Genomic DNA, 13,486 nt, shown 5'->3' with positions numbered 1-13,486 from the left:
CAGACATGTGGGGAAAAAAACCAAAAAAAAAAAAAAAATTGCAAAAGATAAAACAACTGGCATCTCTGTAAATATCATATGCAGATGGACCATCTACAAAAGCAGTTGGGTTATACTTCAAATATCTTTATTCATATAACAATGATCATCATCTCTCATATATTCCATGATATCCATAAACGATTTACAATATTATCTCCAAATGTAACAAACATATTATGGCATGCATCATCATTATACAATAACAAAATGTCAAGGAAAAAGAAAATACAGTGCATAGACACAACAGGAATGTCACAGCTCAAATTAAAAGGCTTACTGACTGCTGTACTATGAGGAGTAACGGGGCATAATTCATTTAGGCTTTCAGGCTACTTAAAGGGAAAGTTTCCCAAAATATGCATCTGGATCAAATAAATGCACTCTCTTGCAGCAATATTTATAGAACATATCAAGGAAGTTTGAGGACATTTGGACAATCCATTCAAAAGATATGAATTTTTAAAGTTTCAGTACAGCCATCACTGGATGAGAAGACTCAAACTTCACTGAAGTATTCTATTGATACTGCTGCATTCACTCAATCCACATGTGTATTTGGGAAATTTTCTCTTTAACTGAACGGAGTTGTTGTGTCTTTGGTAGTGGATACTTGCAACAATCATGTGCAAATATAATGTATTAATACACAGTAAAAACCGGAATTGTGAATGATGGCACCAATACAATTCAAGCTTTGAAACCTTTGAAAAGTGTAGATGCTCAAACTAGCTATTACAGAGACTGGATTTGAAATTGAATACTACCCGACTTATGAAGCATCATATTGCTCAGATTTCACATGTACTGTAAAACAAGGAATGTTTGCGTGCATTTTAATTTCGCGAGAGCCAAGATTCACGAAATTAACATCCATGCGAAAGTTCTTGTTTAAACTATATGCATTGAATGTTAGAGGCAACTCACGAAAATTTCATGCTGTGAAAAAGGCTGTTGACTCTAGTTCGCAAAAATTTCATGCTGTTAAAATATTGTGTTTTACAGTATTTCCTTTTTCCATGTAATCTCACCTGCCTGCCTGCTAAGCAGTCATTTTTTTTTTCATAACCAGTAACTGGCTGCAAATGGCAAAAAAAAAAGAAAAAGATTTCTTCAGATGACCCTTGAAAAGAGCAATATCCAAATAACATTTAGGACTGCATACAATATTGATTAGCACCATTGGATTCTGTTTAAAAAAGAAACACACAAAAATTAATTTCACAGGAACTGAGTACAGTGTATTAACTTTCATGAAATTTCATAACAAAGAAGAAATACAGGTAGTGGAAACAGAAATCCATTTCACTGGTTTCCCCTACACAGATTACAGAGAATGTTTCTCAGTTTACAAAGATATGTCAATCAAACCGCAAAATGTAAAAGGAATCTCATTCTAGCTCATCCATTTACTCTGTCCCACAGCTCCATATAGCCACATGTTTTAGACAAGAAGTAACAATATCTTGCTTGTTATTTTTTTCAAGAATCCAACACGAGATTAAAAAAAAGTAGATAAATAAATAAAAATATTTAAAGGCATTAACGCCAGTGAGTAATATGCTCTTAACACAATTGCTGGATTCAAGAAACAGATAATCTTTACACAAATCATGTTGCACCATAAAAACAGACAATTTGAATGCATGCCACATCAAAATGACTTAAAATGGGGTCTGTACGCCAGTCATGTTGGGTCATGTGACCTTACTGCTACTGGCATGGAAATTTTCAAGTGGGGCATGCATGAAAATTTTACTCTCAACCAGCATTACTCCGATGCTGTTTTTTTCTTTTACTGGCTATATATTTCATAATGGAAAGGAATTCCTTGAATATAAAAATATATCCAATTACATCCAATTCTGATGAAAATGTAGTACATTGCAGCAAGGTGAATCAAGAAATTATGGGCACAAAATCTTTGCAGCTTGGCCTTGTTCTGGTATGCCATCGAAAGAACAAAAAAATTGCAGATCTTCACTTCTCTTTTATGGTTATCTCTGAGGAGATATCATATCGCACGACAGGTTCAGACACGTAAAACTGACATGTCTAGGCATATGTGACCCGCTACAACAAAATGATCCTACAGTCGGGCGAGGTCGATTATTTGAAAATTGCATGATATAATCCCCTAATCTTTCTGCTTTAAATTGATATATAACACATTTTATAAAAATAATCGGCTGCGGAGATATCGACGTTTAAAAGAGAGCATGTCGAGACGTCTGGAAAATCACTGTTTCGAGAAAAGCACCCTAAAAGTCTTCCTTTCGACGCAATCGCGATCAAGGGACACGCAAGTCAGTTTTCACCTCTAGACATTAGAAGGTAAGCCCTAGCAACCCCCGAAGAGTTCATTCAAGCACATCAGCGTCGGCGGTCTCCTCACCAACCAATCAGTGACCAGGATGTGAGAAGCGGCTGATCATAGCGCACCCCGCCCGCACGCACCAGTCGACTGGGCAGTGTGCGAGCTTCACGCTTCGGTTAGCAGCAAGCAGCAAACTGACCAATGAGATCACTTTGGTCGTTGTTAGGGGCGGAACCTATCTGTGGCGCTCAATCCAAATTTTTGAACCAGTTTCTGCTTTGTTGAAACGCCAAAAAACATGGCTCAGAAAAACACAATTTTTTAATCTTTCCTTTGATCATTTTGCTTCAAAATTTCGACAGATGATAGAAGACATGTTAGACTCCAATAATATATCAAAATCAGAAAATCGTAAGTTTTGACCAATTTTAATGCTCTGACTTCAAACTCGATTTTCACAGCTTCGACCTTGCGCGACTTTAGGACCTTTTTGTTGTAGCGGGTCACATATCATTTTCGTAAGTGAAAGAATGATTATAACATCCTACCTTACATAGCCATATTTGTGTCAGCACTTTCAACTGTATGGTCTTGTGTATTCTTTTTAAATATAATTTCAAGCTTAAATTTTGATCATCTATCCAATTAAAACACATGGATGTTTAAATGTCCAACGAATAACAACAAAAAATTGTCCAGTTCTTTCAAAACATGACATTCAATACCGTAACTATATACCGGGCCTGTGAAGCTTCATAAGTTTTGGTAAAATGGAAGATAACTCACCATAAATCTTTGCTTTTCATTCACTTTTGTATGAGTGAATACATCACACAACATATTTGCATGCAAGAGTTACATCAGACTATGAATTGCTGCACAGCACAGAAGGTTGACATCACCCATCAATCACTCTTCTTGCTTGCGTTAAAAAAAAAAGGAAAGGAAAACAGGGTGTCTCAGTCCCATATATTTATAATAAAATCAGTAAGTACCTACAATCTTTTGCAAGATTTTGTAGCTGTCTTCAGCCTTTGTAGACTCACATGATTCATATAAACATGAGGAGGGCCACATGTTTATCTCCCAAACAAAACGAGTCTAATTATTGCAGGATACTGTGTTATCACCAAAATCACACCACATCTTTCTGGTCATTCAGTACTTAATATGTATACACAATTTTATGCGCATCATTCTTGAGACAAAAACAAACACACAAACAAACAAATATACAGACAAACAAAGAAAAGTATTCCTCCTTAATGACATTTCTTTGGCATGATGTCTACAACTACAAGTTTGAATTCTACCATGAATGAATAAATGCAGTTTGCTTCACACTTAAAACGGTTGTACAGTAAGAAGAATAAGAAAGTTGACCACCGTTGTTTATGATGATTATGCACTATCACACAAGTCTTGAGTTTCTTGCGAACAATACAAAAATATCACCCAGCAGACACTAAAAGCCCGAGGAGGGTTGCTGCAAATTCTTGGAAGACTTCACCATTCGGTGCAACATCAAATTGCAGCACAACCAACAAGAAAAAGAAATTAATGACTATGATATGCAGTCACAGAAGAACAAACAATTCTCATAGTCAGGTACATATCACTTCAGGTATAGCTGTAGTGAAAACAAAGAGCTCACCTGCATACTACGTGTGCTGAGCTCGCGCGTACGAGTGTGTATGAATCTACATGGCGATACAGACGACACACTACAAATTAGTACAGTGTCTGCATTCAGAATCCGCGATCCAGTGTTCTTTACCATAGCTTGTCAATAACATTTCTTGTGGTTATCAGAAATGTTAAGATGGACCATATCCGACAGTTTCATAGAATTTCAAAGCCAATTATGAAGAGTAGATAATTTTGCCTCAAAAATACACTTATCGTGGGCTTGTTTTCACTCCAGCTGCCATGAGAATAGATGACAGAAAGGAGAGCTATGTAATGAGAGTCTAAATTCCAATCTCAGAAACACACGACATAAACACATCAAACTCCTCAGTTCTGTAGATACAAAATATCAGTTGGCATTGCACTTTAAAGGAAATAATTGCATATATACAGATAACAATCTAAATGATTAAATAGCTAAAACAGATTTGAGTATTTATCTTGCTGTTCAAGTGCAAATGTAATTTGCTATCTTTAATATCCAGTACACCTTTAAGGTATAAGGTTCTCTTTTTATGAGCCCAAAACAGATGTTTCTATATTCCAGTAACAAGCAAAAATCATATCAATGGGTGCGTTCAAGCGCTCTAAAGCGAACCAAAGCGAACTGAACCAAAGCGTACCGTACCAAACTGTGCCAGATGTGGAGCGTTCGAGTGCTCTGCCGAGAAAGCGTACCTCGCGAGTTATTTTTAGAAAAGGTCACGCATTTTTGTAGCAATACCTGGCGTTTGAACTACTTACGGCTGTCCTGAACAAAGAGAATGATGTTTTTGCATTGTGACGTATGCGCATGATACGCACATGCTTTACAGCGAACTTTTGGTACGCTTTTGGTACGCTTTTGGAGCACATCGGGAAGTGGTCCACTTTTGGCTCGGTACAGTATGGTACGGTACACTTTAGGAGTGTTCGAGCGCTCCTCTGGCGCGGGCGGTACGGTACAGTTCGCTTTATGAGAGCGCTCAAACGCACCCTTACTTTAAGAAAAAAAAAAACCTGGAAAAAAAATCTTGGCTTAGCACTGAGAATAAAGAGTATTGCTTGAGTTTAATGCTGTATACTTGGATTGTGTATTAAGTCTGCAATAATGCAATGTGTCTTCAGGTCACCTGGTTGCATTTACTAATCCAGACAATTTGACATTGTGTAGATGTTCATTATTACTAATGAAAGAGGATAAACAGGAGACTGACTCGCTAGGGTTTTTGAAACGTCTTTGGAAATGCTTCCAAAATACCATACAGAAAAAAAAAATTGTCAGACGTTTGAAATGTATGAAGTGTTTGACCACAAAATGGGTTAAGCGCTATTTTTTGATACATTAAAATAAGTCCATCATCACATAGAGCAAAGTAAAATGTTTCCAGTGATACCTCATTTATAACATAGCAAGGAATATTCTTGCAGTTATGATTAAAGTATCTCTTATATTTGTATCATTGTGTCTGCTTTTTAGCAGCTTTAATCGCAAATATTTCATACTGAAAAAAATGGAATCAACTCATTTTGCGATCAAACTGTTCTTATGTATTCAACATTTGTGGTAAAAAAACAACAACAATAAAGCAAAACAAAACCTCACTTTATCGTGATATTATTTTCCTAGCTGCCGGCATGACAGTAACAGCACGAATCCTCTGTCCACAAATGATGAGATAGAGACTGCAAGTTCACATCAAAATGGCATGGCATGGGCCTTGTTCAACATCACCTTATGCAGGGCTCCACACTAACTTTTATTTTTGGTGGCCCAAAGGCAAACATCCGACCTTTTTTGGTGGCCCGATCAGGCCACCAAATTCTTCATTTCTGAAATTTTGGTGGCCCGATGTGCATTTTTGGTGGCCCCAGGCCACTGGGCCACCGTTAGTGTCGAGCACTGCCTTATGCAACAAAATGGAAGAAGGCAACGTTACACAGTAATATCATACTTGCTTTGGCAACAATACACTGCTGTGATAATCAAACTCTGGCATTTGTTTGATTGCTACAATGGAGCCAGTATGCATCACACAAGGTGACATATACAGTAGCAATAAGTTGACTTGATATTTTCATGGCAGAGTACTCAATTCCTCATTTTTCCTCCCCATGTCTACTTGATTAACTAAGGTGAACTTACTTGAACTTCAAAGACGAGCACAAGTAGGAAATGATCCTGCATCACACACACAAAGTGCAGTTTGTACCATGAATTCAAAACCATGGTAAAAATGTAACTATTGATATGTCCTTGTCATAAAAATACTTCTAGGATATTCGCACCTCTTAAAATCAAAGTTGCATGACAAGAAATTTCTTTTCTTTTCAAACGTTTTTGAATGGACAGGACTATGCTTGCATCCTTACAAGTATCATTCTAGCTGTTTTGATGACAGGAATATGAGTTTATGCGCATGCACAGGTATGCTTGCTTCAGGATCAATATAAGGCTAAAGAATGCTTCTGGAGTTAGTGGGTTAGAAATGTCAAGCAATACCAGATACAATTACACTGGCAAAATCATCAAATAGCCTACATCAAAATGGAGTCAGAAACATCATTTTAGTACTTTGCTATCTTGAAATTAATCCATCGTCACATCGACACATGAATCAAAGTACCAATGGAGAGGTGGCAAGTGGGGCCATGTGGACTGGTGATACCCACTACAACTCTTCCCCAAGCTAAATGTGATGACTTCCCGTTGCCATGGCAGCAGTGGAGGCTACCTGTGGGGGGCAGGGGCTTGGGCTGGGGTCGTTGACGTCATCGCCCTCTTGGCCGTGAGCTTCCTGTCCTCCTCGATCTCCCTCTCTCGCTGCTGCTCCCGCTCCAAATTCTCCTTCATCTTCTGCTGCTGGAGTTTGAGGGCTCTCTTCTGCAGGAAGGAAGCAGCAAAACAAATGTCACATGACAAAGTCTCTGATCGCAGAAGCATTCTCTTTTACATAGGTCAATAGAATGTCTAAAAATGTTTTTTTTCACAATAATCCAGTTTTGTAAGGGGGAAAAAAATTGTTTAGACTGACTTTTAATGTTTAAACATAAATGTATCGCTGTTTTAGATGTATATATGTATGTATAATTCCATGTACAGTTTGTGAACTGTAAACAGCTCATTAATTGTTAAGTATTGCAATTTCAACATTGATAAAAAACAAGGATTGTAATTTTTATGTTTTTATTGTAAATGCAATGTACTGTATTTCAGCCTCTGGGCTGTTAATTTCAGTCAATAAACCACATCAATTCCATTAAATTCACTTCAATTCTCTAAATGGTGAGTTAATAAGTCTGTGCATTACAAGCTTATGGTTACATATTTAATATACAAGGAGATGAGCAAACATACAGCTAATAAATAATAAGAGACAATAAACTCTCATTTTTTAATTGATACACGCACCAGAAATTCAACCTGTACACTTTGAAATGAAATAGTCGAGACAGACAGACATCCAATCCTGTTTCTTCCACTCTCCTCCCCCGCCGCTGCCCCCCCCCCCCCAAAAAAAAAAAAACAAAAAACAACAGAATCATAAAAATAATTACAATGATACTGCTTACATTTGTCACCTGAAGAGATAGGCACTAATCAAAGATTTAGACTACTAGAGTGTATGCTTGAGATAAGTCTAACAGCCTCATATCACTTTACATATTTCATATGAAATGGTTTGACTTTACTGTGCAATCTGCTAGCTATATACCAGTTCATCTATATAAAACAGGGTAGGAGACAGGGCACAATTGCCGACAGATTCACTTTCTACAACAAAGCTCAAAAATGATTGTTTGGCCCACAAGAGACATCCCCATTCTTTGAACAAGAAACAGTTTTGACAGCGTGATAAAAATATCAAACACGACGAGGCATTCCTACCTTTAGCTTGGTGGACTTTTCATGAAGAGACGTCATCTCTTTCTTGATTGCCATCAACTTGGCTTGGTACAGTTTGGCTTCTTGCATCTGCAGGGGGAAAAAATACAGATATTTACACATTCAAAGATGGTGAATCTTCCCCTTGAAAGAGGCTGAACATCAAATCAAAGGAAGACCAGAGCAAACAAGGATCACTCCTAGGAGAGCAAAGGAAAGTGCCGTCCTGTGCCACTGAGTTGAGTATATTGCAACTCTATCCTCTCTATACATCGGTAGACAATGATGTTCCAATGAACAGAGCACCTTCCACTGTACAAAGTCACAAATTATTGTTCCTACATGGCCATTTTCACTCCTGAAAAATTATTGCATGTGACAACACGAGATATACTTTTCTTTGAAAAAAAAAAATTAGTCTGAAAACGTAAAGAACCAAAACAAATGTAGAAATATAAAAACATAATCATCATCTTTTGTTGGTTAATCTTAGGAGGAATCTGTTGTAAACAAAGACAAAGTACACATTGACATTTAAAATGGAAATAATTTTTGAACTAGATGGTCCAAATTACAACAGTTCCGGTACAACCACCACAGTAGCACATCTCAAATGTGAAAGTGAAATTTCTGGTTTAGAGACTAGGTCCGTCGACTGGCTCCAGGAGGCCGTACAATGTTCCCACTTCTTTCCCTGCCATGAATTTACAATAAAAAAACAACAACGAAGCCACACAATATAGCTTACTTCTACTTGCTTCACAGCCTATATGTATATATAACCTTATGAAGAGAAACTTTGAAAAGTGACACCACATACCTTCTGTGTGAGTTCGGACACCATCTTGTTTTCAGCAAACTTTCGGTTTTCCTGTTGCAAGGTCTCAATGAGTACTATTTGGTCTCTCCTTGAAAATAAAAAGACATGAAACAAACTTTATACTCATATCAAACTAATGTGTGTACTTGTTCATTATTGTGCCTCTGAAGTCAGTTTTGGCAAGAATATTCTAAACACTTAATTCCTCCTATAAATGATATCAAACTGAATGAACACATGAGTACCATACATATAAATTCACGACATCCAATTGCAAAAGTAAAGTCATAATGGAAAATTAAGCATTTTTTTTTTTTGGTCAGGGAAATTAATGGAAGAGATTTATATTGCATGAATGCAGAAGAGCAAGTAAATATCAGTGAAATTTTTAGTAAAATGGAAAATATATTGACAAACCAAACATAAGTTCAATGTTAAAAAATCATTTACATGATGCCAGTCGGTAGCTCCAAATTGTCACCTTTGGTCATGTTACTGTGATGACACTGACAGATTTCTCTTTATATATGCCCAAAATGTCACATATTTCTCATTACCTTCCTCAGAGAGAGAAAGAGAGAGAAGTTGATTCCTACAGGGAAAATACTATATATGGAAAATACATATTTTGGTATCTTATATACTATGTACAAAAGAACAGAAATTTGTTTGTGAGCAACATAAAGGCTCATAAAGCAGACCACTCTTTCAGTCTCTATGGGTGGGACACTATGTTTTCTAATATTCAGACTTTTAAAACTGTTACATTTTCTGAAAGTGTTCAGAGTTTGAAAACATGTTTCCTTATCTGTTATTTTGATGTTCTTCATTTCATTTCTTCAAGTATCCACTTTTTTTTTCCATAAATTCTTGCAACTTTGTAGAAGAAAAGCACCAAACTACCTCCAAAATCATCTCCCTCTTCACCACAGATCACCTAGGTGATATCATATTTCAATGAGTTTGACTGTTCACAAGAGCTAGTCATCCCTTTATATCAAAACAAAAGAATGAAACATACAAGGAAATAATCATTCTAAAGAACAGTGTTATGATCAGAAACAAATATCTGCATACACAAACTTACGACAATTCTGTCAAGGACTGCTCATGTTGATGAAAATGGGGAAGGAGCGTCCGCAGAAATCCCATCGAAAGGTTTTCTACACAGGAGTCAGGGAAGGACACAATGTCAGGCTCTGGACTGGATGCAAGTTTTGCCTCCGTCTTTGTTTTCATACCACCATCTGAGACTGTCTCCTCTGCAGTTTGTTTATCTATTCAGATAGAAAAACAACAAGAAGAGTTTAACCCATTGAGGATGAGTCCCGAGTATACTCCGGCAGCAGGTGTCTATAGGAAGTGCATGTTGTAACAAAATCAGCCCGTCCTCAGTGTGTTAAAATAACTAGGGCATCACCCCACCCCCCCCCCCAACCCAAATTTGGTGACAAAATGCATAATTGACAAATCAAAATTGACACACTCATCAGGCACTTTATGTATTGAACTTAACGAGTCAACACTAAAATTGTTCACGCATTGATCCCATGTGTAAAAAAATATTTGCTCTCCTTTAAATAGAATTCCAATGAAAAAAATTGAATAAAAGCATGCAGACCCTGACAAGAAATTTATGAAATTAGCATCCAAGTCATGTGAAAAAGGACGCCACTAGAATTTCCTTTGTTTTCTACAGCATGCAAGGTTTTCATTCTGTTGTTCCAGATTCAAAAGTACCAGATATCATTTGGAGATAGAATACATTTATCATGTTCCAAAGGAGGAACTGTTGTGGAGCTGTTATAGCTCAGTGGATAAGACCATAGACTGTGAATCACAAGGTCACTGGTTCAAGTCCCCTGGCTGCAACAGTTGTGCCCTTTGGCAAGCCACTTTATCCTCATTGCATCTATAGCTCTTTGGAGCTCGGAAGGGATGTCAACCCATTGGTCCGGTGGTTGCTTGCCTACAAACATTCATTCTTCTACAGCAACCACATAGATACAGATCAATTCAATTCAAAACATTTTCATTCATAAATGAACATGTACAATGGCAAATCCAGTTTTGTGTTGACAATAAGATTATAACATGGGATTGTTATTGTACCTTTGTCACTTTTCCTCTCCTTGGGCCTTGCGCCTTGGAGTTCTGCTATTCCTTTATCCTCTCCAGCACCTTCCTCTGCATTTCCAGATATCTTGCTTTCCCCCGTAGAGTCCGCGCTGCTCGAGGGAACACTTTCCTTGTCCGCAGACTTACTTGAACTTTCCATGTCTCCTCTTCCAAGTTCAAGTCGAAGTTCAGGGAATCCTACTGGCTCTGGCAGGGAATGAGCAGTTTCATCCTTGAAATTCTATATTGTCACAATCTTCTGCCAGACCTGAAAAAGAAGGAGAAACTTGTATTGCTGTGCATGAAACAGGTTGCACGAATTACATTTTGGTGCTAATGTACTTTCTTTTCCATGTAGATATCTCTAATTCCAGAATTCCAAATTGCACCAAAATCACAGAATATATAGTTTATTTTCAGTCACTCACATACATTTGAACCAAATCGGTCTATTGGTCTATACAGTTGACTGCAGTCAACTTTCATGTCGTCCCTCAAAACGACTCTCTGGATTGCGAGCGATCGCAGCGTACAATGCCTGCACAATCTGAAACTGAAATTAGCTGTCTTATATTATGCAACATATCTTTCACGTATCTGGGAGCAAAAAAAAAAAAAAAAAAAAATGGTATAAATGAATTATGGCAAATTGAATGAAGTCGGATTAGAAATGCAATTCCTAGATTGCTCATGATCACACAGACAGACAGACAGACAGATAGATAGGGTAGACAGAGACAGACAGACACACACATATAAAATGCATTTCTCAATAATTAACTTCTTTCAACTTGCCACAATCATTGCACACTTGAACCTTGAACGAGTACTCTTCTCAAAGTAAAGATGCTCTCCTGGAGAGGGCTGTGCTGTGCAGTGTGCTGTAGCATATGCCTGTGGTGATATGAGCTCCAGTGTGTCTATCCAGGTGCAGATGCTCAGTACAGGTGTGTCTCTCATTTGACAGCATCTTGAGGGTAGGAGGCGGCGCCATCTGTCTAATGACAGGTACAGTAGGGCGCTGCATCCCTAATGGTCATCAAAGTACCTGATGTTACTACTTTTTTGGCAGGGAGAGTGTTCCAAATTTTTATGGCTCTGGGCTAAAATCTGTAAAGGTGGTAGTTGACTCTGGAGTATGGTTGGTGGTATGACAGGTTGTGGTTCCTTGTTTTATTTTTTGCTATGCTGATTTCTTCTAGCATGGCTATGTTGATAAAACCATAATGGATCTTGTACAACATCTCACACTGATTTTGAGCTCACATGTTAACCCCATTTGCATATTAGACAGCTAAATTCAGTGCAGTATACGCCGCAATCTCTTGTAAAGAGTGATTTTTTTTCTTTTCTTTTTTTAGCGGCGACTTGAAAGTCGACATTAGTATGAACACTTTCTGATGATTGCATTGGATCAGATTTTGGTGCAACTGAATTCAGCGGAATTTGAGATATCTGCAATAACCAGATAACATGGATACGAAAGTACACTTATAGCGCCTACTAACACAGCCCTGTCACTGTACACAAGTGTCATGACAGGCTTCGCATGGGTGTATGGCGTCTCGTGGTTGGCAGGCAGGCAGGCAGGCTATATTTACAATTTACATAATCATGATAATAGCGTCTATCAAGAGATCTACATTTCTACATTTTCTATCACTTTTATTGAAGTGCTTAGGTAGAAATCTATTTTGCCTCTTGGTAGCTCTATACTGCATACTTTTTAAACAAAAAGCAAGCCGCCCATAATTCCAGTTTCATTGGCATTAATAGTTCCATGACATAATTGATACATCTAACGTTAACGTCGCACCACAACTAGAGTGCACACTAACCGCACGGCGACCCAACCTGTTCTGGTTACGCCCGCCCGCCCCGGGGTGACTGCACACCACCACACCATCTTCCAAAACACAATTGTTTACATCTCAATAACAAGTACGTGGGACTAGTGTACAAGGGCTCCATCTGTGGTTCCGCCCTCGAAAAAATACAATACTGCCACATATGTGCAATGAAGTAATAAGCCCTGTATTCTTGAAGCTATAACTAGTATTTGAATTTATCTTGAATTAGACTCAGTGAAGTCTCCAGACGGATGGCTATGTCTAAAAGAATCCACAACAATGTGTAAATAATTAGGAGGCCTACCCCACCACAGCCACAAAATCAAGCAGCACGGGCAACTCCGTCACAATTCGGCCAATTCGGTGAAGTGTCACTCACAGACACAGTCCTGGCAGGGAGATACCCGCATAAATCGCCAAAGTGTCAGGCTAGGAATCGAACGTTAAACTGACGTGTCGACAGTTATTAGCTGAAATTTATCACAGTTGTTTACTTTTCCTTCTCAACTAATGAACAATAATAGAAACGTTCCACTAATGTTAGTGCGACTCACTCTGTTAGACGCGTTTGTGTCATTCATGTGACTCTTCCTTTGGAACTCAACGAAAAAGTCCTGCTAGCTGAAGATAGCAACAAAGTCATGCATATCTTTACTGTACCGCCTAAATTACCAGAATTAGATAGCGCCAAGTACCAACGGGTTGTAGCTGCTCCACGGTTGGTCTAATGACTCAATGAGGAAACGGGAACTAATACTTCTCCTTTTTTTTCGACATCTACTTGTAAT

General features: G+C 38.0%; 1 protein-coding gene across 1 annotated transcript; it reads right to left on the bottom strand.

The window, feature by feature from the left end:
• Positions 1 to 5,650: 5,650 nt before the first annotated feature.
• On the bottom strand, positions 5,651 to 11,095 carry LOC140238009 (biogenesis of lysosome-related organelles complex 1 subunit 6-like). The gene is made up of 6 exons (XM_072317938.1): positions 10,843 to 11,095; positions 9,818 to 10,007; positions 8,731 to 8,818; positions 7,914 to 8,000; positions 5,932 to 6,908; positions 5,651 to 5,759 (listed from the first exon to the last, which is right to left on the bottom strand). The coding sequence occupies exons 1-5, from the start codon at positions 11,006 to 11,008 to the stop codon at positions 6,756 to 6,758; spliced, it is 684 nt and encodes a 227-aa protein (XP_072174039.1). The 5' UTR covers positions 11,009 to 11,095; the 3' UTR covers positions 5,651 to 5,759; positions 5,932 to 6,755.
• Positions 11,096 to 13,486: the final 2,391 nt, after the last annotated feature.

The sequence above is a fragment of the Diadema setosum genome, chromosome 14 (assembly GCF_964275005.1).
Source record: "Diadema setosum chromosome 14, eeDiaSeto1, whole genome shotgun sequence".
In the NCBI taxonomy this organism is placed as follows: Eukaryota; Metazoa; Echinodermata; class Echinoidea; order Diadematoida; family Diadematidae; genus Diadema; species Diadema setosum.
This window is presented reverse-complemented; position numbering and strand designations above follow the sequence as displayed.